Raw genomic sequence first — 14338 nt, forward strand, 5'->3', positions numbered from 1 at the left:
AGTGCCAGAAGACTGGAAGATAGCAAATGTGGTTCCCTTGTTCAAGAAGGGGAGTAGGGATAACCCTAGTAACTATAGGCCGGTGGGCCTCACTTCTGTTGTGGGCAAAGTCTTAGAGAGAATTGTAAGGGATAGGATTTATGAACATCTGGATGGGAATAATGTGATCAAGGATAGTCAGCATGGTTTTGTGAAGGGCAGATCGTGCCTCACAAACCTTATTGAATTCTTTGAGAAGGTGACTAAGGAGGTGGACGAGGGTAAAGCGGTAGATGTGATGTATATGGATTTTAGTAAGGCGTTTGATAAGGTTCCCCATGGTAGGCTACTGCAAAAAATACGGAGGTATGGCATTGAGGGTGAGTTGGAGGTTTGGATTAGGAATTGGCTGGCTGGAAGAAGACAGAGGGTAGTAGTTGATGGTAAAGGTTCATCTTGGAGTGCAGTTACTCGCGGTGTTCTGCAAGGATCTGTTTTGGGGCCACTGCTGTTTGTCATTTTTATAAATGACCTGGAGGAGGGGCTAGAAGGTTGGGTGAGCAAGTTTGCAGATGATACGAAGGTCGGTGGAGTTGTTGACAGTGAGGAAGGATGTGTCAGGTTACAGCGGGATATAGATAAGCTGCAGAGCTGGGCAGAAAGGTGGCAAATGGAGTTCAATGTGGGTAAGTGTGAGGTGATTCACTTTGGTATGAGTAACAAAAAGATGGGGTACTGGGCTAATGGTCAGATACTTGGTAGTGTGGATGAACAGAGGGATCTTGGTGTCCATGTACACAGATCTCTGAAAGTTGCCACCCAGGTAAATAGTGCGGTGAAGAAGGCATATGGCATACTGGCTTTTATTGGTAGAGGAATTGAGTTCCGCAGTCCTGAGGTCATGTTGCAGTTGTATAAGACTCTGGTGCGGCCGCATCTGGAGTATTGTGTGCAGTTTTGGTCGCCATACGATAGGAAGGATGTGGAGGCACTGGAATGGGTCAGAAGAGGTTTACCAGGATGTTGCCCGGTATGGTAGGAAGATCGTATGAGGAAAGGCTGAGGCACTTGGGGCTGTTTTCATTGGAGAAAAGAAGGTTTATGGGTGATTTGATAGAGATGTACAAGATGATTAGGGGTTTAGATAGGGTTGACCATGACAACCTTTTTCCACTCATGGAGTCATCTATTACAAAGGGGCATAGCTTTAAATTAAGGGGTGGTAGGTATAGGACAGATGTTAGGGGTAGATTCTTTACTCAGTGAGTCGTAAGTTCATGGAATGCCCTGCCAGTAGCAGTGGTGGACTCTCCCTCTTTATGGGCATTTAAATGGGCATTGGATAGGCATATGGAGGATAGTGGGCTAGTGTAGGTTAGGTGGGCTTGGATCAGTGCAACATTGAGGGCCAAAGGGCCTGTACTGCGCTGTATTGTTCTATGTTCTACCTACAAATCAGCAGATTTTACCTGTGCACGTGGCATCAATACACTGCAATATCCAAATAAAATAGCGATGCCTGACTTTAAACTGTAATTAACCCTGCGCTACCAGAAACTATACCATTAACATAGAAGCACGCAAGAATAAATTGGAAGTGGAGATTTTAGCTACTTTACCCAAGCCACCAGAGGAGGTGTAAAATTGGTCAAGCCCTAAAAAAGAGCAATCTATTTGCTGTTTGTTTCTGAGAGGAACACAAGAGAAATCTTGGTATTCAGGTCCATTGTTCCCTGAAGGTGGCAATGCAGGTCAGTAAAGTGGTCAAGGCAGCATATGGCAAGCTTTCCTTAATTGGACAGGGGGATTGAATACAAAGTTGGCAGGTCACGTTACAGTTGCCCCAGACTTTGGTTCAGCCACATTTGGAATACTGCATATAGTCCTGGTTGCCACATTACCAAAAGGATGTGGATGCTTTGGAAAGGGTGCAGGGGAGGTTCACGGATGTTGCCTGGTGTGGAGGACGCTAGCTATGAAGAGAGATTGAATAGATTAGGATTATTTTCATTAGAAAGACAGAGGTTGAGGGGGGACCTGATTGAGGTCTACAAAATCATGAGAAGTATAGACAGGATGGATAGCAAGGAGCTTTTTCCCCAGAGTGCGGATCTCAATTACTAAGGGTCACAAGTTCAAAGTGAGAGGGGAAATATTTAGGAGAGATATGCGTGAAAGGTTCTTTACGCAAGAGAGTGTGGTGGGGACCTGGAACACGTTGCCAGTGGAGATGGTAGAGGCAGGAAAGATAGCGTCATTTGAGATGTATCTCAACAGATACATGAAAAGTCAGGGAGCAGATCTTTAGAAAATAGGCGGCAGGTTTAGATAGAGGATCTGGATCGCGCGCAGGCTTGGAGGGCCAAAGGGCCTATGCCTGTGATGATATCTTCTTTGTTCTTCCTTTGTTCTTTAATCGTTCAATAGAGGATTGTTTAAGAAAAATAGAGGGGAGGCAGCAATAGTAAGTACCAACAGCCAATTATAAAAGAGCAGGTTGGGACGCCACTCCCATTACAGACTGTGCACACTTCAAAAGTCTTTTTCGAGGTTTATCAGAAGAGCCTCAGAAGGCTGTGCTGCTCCAAACCATTTGTCTCAGATCTTTGCAAGTCACCTTGGTAATACTCTTGGTAAGCAAAGTGTGAAGCATGATCAGGACGAGCAAAAATATGGATTGGAGGTTACAATCAGATCAGCCATGATCTCAAAGTAGCAAAGAAGACTTGAGAGTTCCGGTGGTCAATCCTTGCTCCTTGTTCATATGTTTGTACGTTCGACAACAGGGTCCGTGGCCTAAAAAAAACTGGGAGGCCATGCTTAGCAAGTGACTGTTTTTTGGTAATACTGGCTCTTGCTTTGCTCCAGAAGTCAACAGCTCCTTCTCAGAATGCAGGATAAAGCTGTGTTGTGCTTACGAATGCCCTGCTGCTTCTGGCTCAGGGCTCTTGTGGTTCAATGGTAGTGGACAGTGAAGAGGGTTACCTCAGATTACAACAGGATGTGGACCAGATGGGCCAATGGGCTGAGAAGTGGAAGATGGAGTTTAATTCAGATAAATGCAAGGTGCTGCATTTTGGGAAAGCAAATCTAAGCAGGACTTATACACTTAATGGTAAGGTCCTAGAGAGAGTGTTGCTAAACAAAGAGACCTTGGAGTGCAGGTTCTTAGCTCCTTGAAAGTGGAGTCGCAGGTAGATAGGATAGTGAAGGCAGCATTTGGTATGCTTTCCTTTATTGGTCAGACTATTGAGTACAGGAGTTGGGAGTCATGTTGCAGCTGTACAGGACATTGGTTCGGCCACTGTTGGAATATTGCGTGCAATTCTGGTCTCCTTCCTATCGGAAAGATGTTGTGAAACTTGAAAGGGTTCAGAAAAGATTTACAAGGATGTTGCCAAGGTTGGAGAATCTGAGCTATAGGGAGAGGCTGAATAGGCTGGGGCTGTTTTCCCTGGAGTGTCGGAGGCTGAGGGGTGACCTTATAGACGTTTACAAAATTATGAGGGGCATGAATAGGGTAAATAGGCAAAGTCTTTTCCCTGGGATCGCAGAGTCCAGAACTAGAGGGCATAGGTTTAGGGTGAGAGGGGAAAGATATAAAAGAGACTTAAGGGGCAACTGTTTCACACAGAGGGTGGTACATGTATGGAATGAGCTGCCAGAGGATGTGGTGAAGGTTGGTACAATTGCAACATTTAAGCGGCATTTGGATGGGTATATGAATAGGAAGGGTTTGGAGGGATATGGGCCGGGTGCTGGCAGCTGGTACTAGATTGGGTTGGGATATCAGGTCGGCATGGACAGGTTGGACCGAAGGGTCTGTTTCCATGCTGTACAACTCTATGACTCGAAGTGTGTTGCAACATTTCTGAGGAAGTGATTTGGAAAATATATTTACAGTGGCTCAACCATACCTTCCCTAATTATCAGCAGTCAACAGGAAAAGGTTGAGGGATGCATTATAATGGATGAACAATTTCTGGTGATCTCAGGATGCTTCAGGACCCAATTAATCACTGCTTCTGAAAAGTCTTGACATGTTAACGTGATGGAACTACAGTGGATATTGGTTGAAAGGACTGAAAAATGAACAAACATGCTGACATCCTACATTTACATTTCCGCTCACCACTGCCACCATCACTGGACTGAAGATCATGATTTTTCCCTTTAGAACAGAATGCCAAAGACAAATGACTACTTGAAAATTCTTAACCATTTAGTTCATTACTTAGCTCTTCCTTTACGGTACAAGAACAAATTGAATTTCGCCAAGCTGGAATTTAAGAGTCTGGATTGCAGCTACTGGAGCTTGTTCCTATTCTATAGGGTCTAGTGACATCGATTATATTACTTCGGGTCCTCTGCAACACCTTTGAGATAAAAATGCTCTCCATCTTGCCAATGACCTGTCAGATAACATCCTGCAGGCTGGTAACAGAATCCTTGAGTCTCTAGGCCAAAAGAATGAAACTCCTTAACATGCCTTCAACCTGCTTGTGAAAATCAGTGATTTTCTCATGTTTGAATCCTTGATGTCAAACACAAAGTCTGCATCTCTTTCAGATGGCGAGATGGAGGAGGACCCTGTCCTCCAGCAAGTCTTTTGAATTCTCCCACAATCAATACCTGGTGTTGCTCACTGGTGCTGACCATTTCCCAGTGTGCTGACCTTGTGTTGTACTACATGAGGAAAGGTAGCTATTATTTAAATCAACCTGTTCAGACAAATTCTTAAACATTAGATTAGAAATTGCTCTGAGTAGGAGTGAAATCCAATGCTATTGCGGTCTTAAAACGTTTGCAAAAGCAAGCAGCTCCAATTGATCAAATTAGAAAAAGGACAGCCTGAATCCAAGGACTGAGGAAAGGAAATTCAGTATTCACAAGGAGGAACATCGGCAATCGTAGTTGAACTTGAAAAAGATCAGTCAACCTACCAACTTATCTTAGCCATTTCTTTGATGAGCTATGCCCATTGTCAAAGAGATAAATTAGCTTGCTTTGCAAAATTGGGCCTTCTTAATATAAACCAAGTGACACAGGATCTTATCAAATGGTGCAATAGCGTGGACCTGCTGGCCAGATGGATCGTTTCTGTAAATACTATGCAATTCGAACCAGAGTGCATGGCTCTGGCCAGCTATGATAGATGGTCACTCATGGTGCTGGTTCAGTCTGGTTGAGGTCCTAGATCTGTTGTTATAACAGCATTAAGATCTACAATTGGAAATTTAATTTTCTGATGCACAAGTTCAGATAAGTTCTGGGTTGGCACATGTGGGGAAGTTGATATCAGTGGTTAATGCAAAATGGCACCAAAACTACCACACTGATATCATATTCATTACTGCTTTTCCTGCTAAACCGTATTGTCTGAAGCTTGAAATATGAGATAAAGGATATAGTTGAGATAAAGAAACTACTGTGAAGATCCAAAATGTTAAATGAAAAGTTTCCACTCTTTCCTGCAAGCCTCTAACTGTTGTCTTAATTAAATTTTAAATATTGTCACATCCATAGGCTTTCATGGTCAATGATTCCATTTCGCAAAGAAAAACTTGAAATGACCATCATGCCCTATAACTGACTTGCTAACATCTCCCCCAATCTTAAATAGGACCAGCAACCTTGAACAGGAGTTACTGAAGAGATATTGTTTCATGGGAGTGGTGACTGACATTGGGTGAGGAAGGTTGTGTTGCATTTTGTCCACATTTTTCACCATGTTCTGGCTCAGGGCAAGAGACGAAGAGGATGAAGAAAAATTGTACACCTGTTCAAAGTACATTTGGTGCTAAGCTTCTCCATCCTGTTTTTCACTGTAATATGCCTAAATTAGATCCAAAAATTGGTCGGAGACAGAAGATAATACAATCCAAAATCTAGCATGTGTCAAGTTGATAACCTTTCCTTTTTTGAGGAATAGTGTGTGCTGGAATAAAACAAAAGTTGGTGAACAGCAAGCATTCATTTCACAAAATCTATACGAAAGTATTTACCATTGAATGCACGATTGATTGTAAAACACAATTTAATGTCAATAGCATTCAACTCTATTTCATAATTAAGAATTCAAGCAAAAGGTTTCTGAATGAAAATAAATCAACAGAACCTAAAACATACCTTTTAATGATACCCAATAATATTTCCATTTCCTCCGTGTAGCCAGTTCCACTTTTTTATTTTTCTTGTGGACTAAAAAGTTCTTCACAGCAAGTGAACCTGCTTTTCGAACAGTTCCTTGATCTGCAGTTTGACTGTCAGACTGCCCTGGGGAGCTGAGGGTACCACTGCTTTGTTCATCACTCATAGCTGACTCAGCTTCTTCTGGATTTTCTGTATTGACAGCATTTGATTCCAAAGTACATCTAAAGTTCTCATACACCCCTTGACGAAGTGCATCTCCTGTTGTGCCAATATCACTACAAAGTAAATCACGGTTGAAATTGGCTGGATAGCATGTCGTACTGGTCATATTGGAAAAGCGGGAAAGATGATCATTGTCCATTGTTGCACCATCAATACCACTATCTGCACATTCACTTCCATCTCCTGTAGTAATATCCTACACAGAAATACACATGTAGATACTAAAGTCGGTTCATTGCTACAGTGAAAGATGCAAATCAAAATAATAATCCATATACATATTGAGTTTACAACTTCAATTACTTTATTTTATCCTGCACCCCTTTACGAGAGTGCACATTATTTCAGTCAAGTCCATCCTTAAGCTTATCACAATTTCTGTTCTTTGAGCACATCAATTTGAATATTATTTGTGCAAACCAATCCTCCCCAATTATTTTAGGTAGTTAATTGTTCCCCACTTATTTTACAAGGTTTAGCATCACAAAAACAATTTACTATCTAGCATTCATGAGTGTGACTACTATCTTACAGAAAAACTAACATCTGGAGACATCTCCCTTTCCACCATACCCTCCTTGCAACAGACCCTGCTTAATTTTCATGGTCTCGTCATAGTTACGTAATACTCCAGGTAATTGGAAAATGAACAAAATGGGGAATAAAACAAACCTGTCTTCTTCTTCCTCCTCCACCTTTTTAAAAATTCCACTGTCCCAGGAACAACATTCAGTTTGGACATTTCAAACATTGTGGAGCTGGCCAGTGACAACAGAAGTTGAGAATCTGCTTGGGTAGTAACATCGTGAACTTCAGGTGACTGATAGTAGTTAGTGTTTTCATGCCGGCCTCTGTTCAATTTGAAATTTTCTACAGATTGCAGTTTATACTTCAGCATGGATGGTGATATCTGCAACATGTGATATAACTGGAAGCTTTTGAAACAAAGTTTAAAAGAAACTTCCAACTGAAACTTGCCTTTTTGGGCATTACTTTTGTGCATCAGGAAGTGAACTATTATTAGTGTTAAGTAATATTCCCTCCAACATTTATAACCATTGTGACTGTAGAGCAGCCAAATTTAGTTCTTTCACAGATCTTAATTACTGAACACCACCAAATATAGGAGGAGGATTAGGCCATTTGACCCATCAACTCTGCTCTGCCATTCGATTATGTTTCTCAACTCACTCCCCTGCCTTCTCCTGTAGCCCTTCAGCCTCTTCTGAATCAAGAGCCAATCTCCATCTTAAATACACTCAATGACTTGGCCTCCACAGCTTTCTGCAGCAATGAGTTTGACAGATTAATCACCCTCTGGTTGAAAAAAATTCCTTATTTTACATCTAAAGGGACATCCCTTCACCCAGAGACTGAGCCCACAGGTCCTTGTCTCTCCTACATCTGGAAGCATCTTCTCCAAGTCCACTCTATCCAGGCTTCGCAGTGTTCTGTAAGTTTCAATGAGATTCCTGCTCATCTTTCTAAATTATATTCAGTACAAACCCAGAGTTCTCAACCACTCCTCATATGTCAAGCCCATAATTCCTCGGATCATTCTTGTTCACCTCCTCTGGACCCACTCCAATGCCACACATCCTTTCTTTGATACAGGGCCCAAAACTGCTCAGAATATTACAAATGCACCATGACGAGAACCTTTATACAGTCTCAGTACAATCTCTGCTCTTGTATGCTAGTCCTCTCAAAATGAATACCAAAATTGCATTTGCCTTAACTGTCAACTGAACCTGTATGTTAACCTTAAGAGAATCCTGAACTTGAACTCCTAAGTCCCTTTGTGTGCTTCAGATTTCCAAAACCTTTTTCTCATTGAGAAATTAGTCTATGCTTCTATTCCTCGTGCCAAGTGCACAACATCACACATTCCCACATTGTATTCCATCTGCCACTTCTTTGCCCACTCTTCTAGCCTGTCCACATCCTTCTGCAGGCACCCCACTTCGGCATCACTATTTGTCCCTTCAGCTATTTTTCTGTACAAAGTATATTCTGGAACAACTATTACCAACTGTGCACATTTTTGCATTTTGTCGCTACAAAGCAAATCTCTTTTCAGTGTGCTAGCTATTTTAACAAAGCTATTTAGCCTCAGAACACAGAGATCAAGACTGGATCTCAAAGTTTATGCAAAGAAGTAAATGAATTTCGTGAAGAAACATGATCAAATTATGACAAAGACAATGGACCACGGTATTAAACTAGCACAATTTGAGGGCGGACCACTTGAAATTCTTCGCACAAAAGGGTGATTATTATATAGCTGAATCCAGGAAGTTGAAATCTGCAAGACTTCCTCAGCCTGGGAGATGATTGCTTAAGGTGCATGTGGGTGGCAAAAGTATTTCTTGCAACACTGAACAACAATAAATTGTGGGGCTTTAAATATATGGTTATTAGCAGCTTTAACACTACAGAATGACAACATTTCCAGCTCACTAGCAGAGCACACTTTGCTTTTCATTTTTGTTCCTTTTTTTAAACTGCTGATATACTGAAACATGCTTGAAATTAGATTGCCAGGACATCAAGCTAGCTTCGTGTATGTAACACCAGTCAAATATCAATTATTATTCTTGGTCACGGGAATTTGAAGAACCCATTTCAGACTGTCTATTAACTTAGTACTCTAATTAACTCAGTAATACTTTGGAGTTTGCAAATTTATACATACGGGTTTTCCTCCAGCCCACAACATCTGAAATCTTATTTTTAAATACTAATTGATACTGTTGCTTTAAAAAAAAAGTCTAATTGAGGATCTTTCTCGCCACAGCAAATAAAACAGAAATAGAATTAAACTCCAAACACTGCTAACCATTTGACATCAAATGCATCATCCTCTAAGTTTCTATAGTTAACCAGTAAAACTTACAGTAATAGTCAATGGCTTTAATAAAAGCCAACATGATTTTTTTATCCTATGCATTACCTGTGTTGTTTTGGACCTTCTGACATATGTAGTTCTGTTATCAGTAACATGGCTTATTCGTCCTTTAGACGCTCCTTCGGAAAGGCAATGGGACTTCCTGCATGGAAGTGTTGAGGCAGCATATGAATGAACACTTGCATTTTCTCCAGCTGACCAGGCCACAGCATTTATATTTTCTGGCTGTATTGTATTACGTGAATGAGTCCTCAAATTCCGAGGGAGTGTCTTAAATCGGTTTCTCCGCGTTTTGTTCAGATTTACACCTGTTGGTTTTTGGCTATATAGTTCATTTAGAGAGTTAGCACGTTGGTTTCCACTCAATTGTTCTAGATCAATAGAATTACTGTTTATTAGCCTACTTTTCTCATATCCCTTGTCATCAGTATTATCCAAAAGATCTTCTGTGCTGGTTAACCGATCCTGACTTAGGTCAGATAAGGAGAATTCCATACTATCTTGTCGCCACATGTCAGCAGATTTGGATCGTTTTTTCTTGATATTTGTGCTTTCTAAAATGGTCGTTTCATCTCCAGTAACTAGATGCAGATCTTCAATATTTGCTTGGGAAACAGAGTCTAATCTTATTTCATCAAAATTCTCTATAACATGGATAATATGATTGTCCAAACAAATGTCAAGCTCATCCCTTGAATGGAGTGGCTGCACAGCACTTCTTCGCCTGGTACTGGAAACTGAAGAACCTGTATGGTAAGACACAGGCCTTACACTTTTACCCATTCTACCCACCCAAGATGGACGACCAAATTCTTCTTCTAAAGCATTATTAAGATTTCCTGGATGACTGACGTCCAGGCCATCCCTTGCCAGTGATTGTGGGATGCTGGGAGTGCTGCTCGACTTCGTGCTTGTTTCGGAATTTCTGTGTGTAATCCTGACTGCTGAGGCAGGCCTGGCTCTTCGTGAAGTTTTAGTTGGAATGCGAAGTGACCGAGACATATGCTTGCGTGACAGACCTGCACGCTCATCTCCAGAAAACGCTCGTTCACTATCATTCTGGCTCTCTGAATTTCCCATCTTTTGAGACGTCTAAGGAAAAAAAAAGTCTTCGAAATTTAAGTTTTGTTTTTTGAGTTATAAAGAATTTTTTAAAAACACATTAACGTCAGACTCAAACTTCCCTAGATCAACGATTTTCAGAAGAATCAGTTGATTTTCAAATGCAAATTCATATTTTCAAGAATGATTTATATATGCTAACAGGAAGACAAAATAATCCAAAGTGGAAAATGTCCATTACTCCTGGAGTCATATTATAGAAACAAAATTAGAAAGTGACCACCATAATGAGAAAATTCATGCAGCAAAACATTTTGAATTGTGGCACCATCTGAACAACTAGGCTCACCATGGTTCTACCAAATCTGATTACAAGTTTATTTTTTTGTCTCAAAAAAGCACTCATTACCCACATCACAGGTGCCAGCTCAATGAGCAAACTTACATCCAATATGTCAATGATCTTTCTGTTCATGACTGATGATTTGGTATTTTGTATGAAGAATACAGAATAGTTCTTACTTGAAAATATTACATTTAAAAATTTTCATATGTACAAAACATATGTTACAATACTATCATTAAGAATTTGTAACATTTGAAGTTGTCTTAATAGAAAATCACATTTTCCATAACAAGATTGTTGGCAAATTACAGATTGAAATTCAAAAAATTCAAATCATTTTGTACACCGACTTTTATCATCAACTTTCAACTGCTAAATTTGCAATTTGTTGTAGGTCTTCATTTTTGGAAACTTGGAATAATGCACACGAGATGCAAAAAAATTTTCATCAATCCTCTACCCCCTGAAATTGCAAATAAAAAGATATAAAATACCAAGACTAAATAAAGAACCTTACCTTGGAGATTGGTGTTGAAATCAAACAACAGTTCACCTCGTCTTCAGGTGGAGTACATGCCAGAAATTAAGGCATAGCAATCAAGTTACCAACCTTACTGTGTCTTTCAACACTTATTAATCCAGGTCTTCTTTAGAATTTAGCTTCAGCAAGTGAATTTTAACAGGAGCCTGAAAAAAAGTTTATGGTTACAATGTATTAATTTGAAGATAAAAACAACATGACCATCACTCAAAGCAAAATAAAAGCTTGAAAGGGGGCTCTGTCATCACCAGGTTCATCTTTCAACTACTACAGGATTTAAATATTTTAGCTGAATGCATAGAAAACTTGTAATTTAGCAAAAATACCTTTTAAAATTGTCAGGATATCAGATGGACAGTTTTGCATTTGATCTTCTACCTCCATGACCTCTCATGTCCCAGGACTGTGCAACCTCACTAGTTTGTTTTGATATGAAATTAAAACAAACCTAGAAGGAGTTGCAATGTCCGAAGGAAAACCAATCCAGCCAGGACTGAGGGGATGGCTGAAAACAACAACATGTAATGCACAGTTTGTGTCAATTAAAGATTGAAGGTGGCTCAACAAGAAAATTTCCTTCATTCAGTTTTTTTCTAGACCCTGTAGGAGTCTTCAGAAATAATTTTATCTGAAGGTAGGAAGATATGGAATAATCAAAATCAGATTGCATGCCAGCAGGGCCTCTGGTGCTGGCATACAAAAGAACAGATCCATTGATTGCAAACCTCTGCCAAAGGTGATAAATATTTATGTTAAGCGGTTTTGAATTTCCAATATTGAGAGCGAACATTTTTTAAACCAGCCTGTACTAGACATTTACGTGGGGCTCTGGCCTTCTTGCTTCATACTTCTCATCTATATTTCCAGTGAATTGATATGGGAATTCTTTATAGAAAGGGAGAATTTAGCTTTCATTACATTCACTCCCAATATGAGCCAGCAAAATTTAATTAAATCCAGGCTGAAAACAGTTTGATACATTTAGAACTAAAAGTAAAAATATGGCTTTTGGAGTTTTCATTTCAATTTACAAATAGTGTTTCATATTAGGTCCTACAAAAGAAATTACTGCAGACCTTCCAGACCAGTATGTAAAAAAAATAATTTTGTAGGAATAAAATAATTGCAAACTAATACCAAGTAACTTGTGTCTGTTTTTTTAAAAACCATTCCAGTTAACAGATTTCAAGCTTCGAGAGCATTTTAGTTGGGTCAGTCAGTACTGCCAAATGCTGAGCACGCAATTTAGTACTCCCCAAACTTGTTGCCAATGTGACCCCATGAATCTCATGTTTTCATGTCTCCTCTGTGAAACTAGTGACAGCAGGAGCACAATTATTATACCTCAGAGCTCCAGGGCTGTCACAGAGCTCATGATTTTTAACTTTCTGCTCATGACCCCACCTTGAGTCCCATTCCCTACTTTAGGGAGGACTACCGTAAACATCCTTTACCATGTTTGAAAGCAATCTGATTTGTAAGGCATTGAATCCAAAATACGTACGACAATTGTAGGTTCAAACAGATATGAGGGGATAAGGTGTTGCATGCTATTGTAACAAACACTGAATTATACACAAGTGGAATATGCAGTATAACAGGCGTAACTGTGTGGCTAAAATCTTGAAAATCTTAGGATTTGATTCGAACCAGCAATTTGATTTTATTTTGGAAATGTAAAATTGCACAATAAAAGTGCAGTCACTTCATCCAGTCTACTGTGGGGAGCTAATAAAGTCTGAGGTGACTAGGGTGGGAGTGATTTCTTGCTGAAGAGGACAGCAGAGGCTGCAAGAAGTGGGAGAAAAGGGCAAGGCTGCCTGTGGAACGTAGCAAATGATGAAAGGTGGTAAGGAAGTGGAAGCAGAGGGTGAGACTGCAAGGCGTTGAAACAGAGATCAAGGATGCACCGTGACGAGGAGTAGAGGGAGTGTCTGAACATGATGGGGGTGTGGCAGGGGAATCTGCAAGGGAGATGGGAAAGAGCAAGAAATGCTGCAAGAAAGTGAGAGAAGTGTAGGCTGAAGGATGAGATACAAAGAGGCAGGCTGCAAAGGAGAGGGAACAGATGTAAAACACGCAGAAGCTAACTCAGCTAACTAGGGGTCAGAAAAACCTCAAATCACTGAGGGAACTAATTCCTTGCAAATGAATGTGAAATCTCTACCTTAAGGCTGCATGTGTTTGCAAAATTTATGGGCGGGGTAGGGTGGAAAATCATGATATAGGGTGCTATTATGAAGTCTACTGCATGAATTGTCAAATTTGGGTCTCAGATTCAGATCTTAGGTGCAATACAAAAAGGGTGATAATGCCTCGCTAAAATCTTCCAGTTTAGCGCATATAGAACGGAAAATACATTAGATGTGACTGAACTAATCTTTTGAAGGTGTCTTTAGGGTGATAGGTTTTTCTGTAAAAGGTTTGCTAATAATTTATCCTCATTGTTTTGTGCCAATTTAATTCCTGTAGTGTCTTAGAAATTAATGCTTTGCTGTTGTGCTGTGCTTTATATTTAATGGAGAATTGCTAATTATTGAAAACATTGTTGAATTCTTCAAATTCTGCATCTATACGAGTTTAAACACACCATGTGCCAATTTTTTTTTAATGAAGTATAAGCTCTGAAAATGAAAAAAATGCCTTGACAAACTATTCAAGTTCTTGAGGAAAAAACATTTTCTGCCCTGATGAGAAGGGCAATTAAAGTGAATGCTGCTTAAATCAGGTAAATTGGCATGCAGATTAAAAGGTGGATAAAGTTAAGATTAGGAGCAGAGCAATTACAGTTACCCGAGGAGCAAAAACACACCATAACTAATGCGATGCCATTATTAAATTATTACATATACCAAAATTGTGACAGAATGCTTAATCTGATATAAAAACTACAACATAATCACAGTCATCACATTTCCTAAGAAAATAAACGTAACTCAGAAGAGATTACATTTTCTGGAGGAAAACAAATTAATGCTATTATATTTATTCAACAACTTTACAAATGGAAAAAAAGATACAATGTGTGAAGGAGATGGCATGGGGCAGGGTGACACTAGGCACATGGACACACAAGGTGGCGGCTGAGCCATCAGTTGGCTGCCAGAATGAGGGAAACAGCAGGGCA

General features: G+C 40.0%; 1 protein-coding gene across 4 annotated transcripts in view; it reads right to left on the reverse strand.

Annotated features, from left to right (window-relative positions):
- LOC140486192 (rho guanine nucleotide exchange factor TIAM1-like) overlaps window positions 1-14338 on the reverse strand; it is a 334442-nt gene that overhangs the window by 192468 nt on the left and 127636 nt on the right. For all 4 annotated transcript variants that reach the window (XM_072584976.1, XM_072584973.1, XM_072584974.1 and 1 more), the window contains 3 exons: window positions 11188-11357; window positions 9308-10354; window positions 6109-6550 (listed from right to left, as the gene is read on the reverse strand). In XM_072584976.1, coding sequence (XP_072441077.1) covers window positions 6109-6550; window positions 9308-10342 — 1477 coding nt within the window. In that variant the 5' untranslated portion in view covers window positions 10343-10354; window positions 11188-11357. The remainder of the gene's footprint in view (window positions 1-6108; window positions 6551-9307; window positions 10355-11187; window positions 11358-14338) is intronic.

Source organism: Chiloscyllium punctatum, chromosome 15, assembly GCF_047496795.1.
Source record: "Chiloscyllium punctatum isolate Juve2018m chromosome 15, sChiPun1.3, whole genome shotgun sequence".
Classification (NCBI taxonomy): domain Eukaryota; kingdom Metazoa; phylum Chordata; class Chondrichthyes; order Orectolobiformes; family Hemiscylliidae; genus Chiloscyllium; species Chiloscyllium punctatum.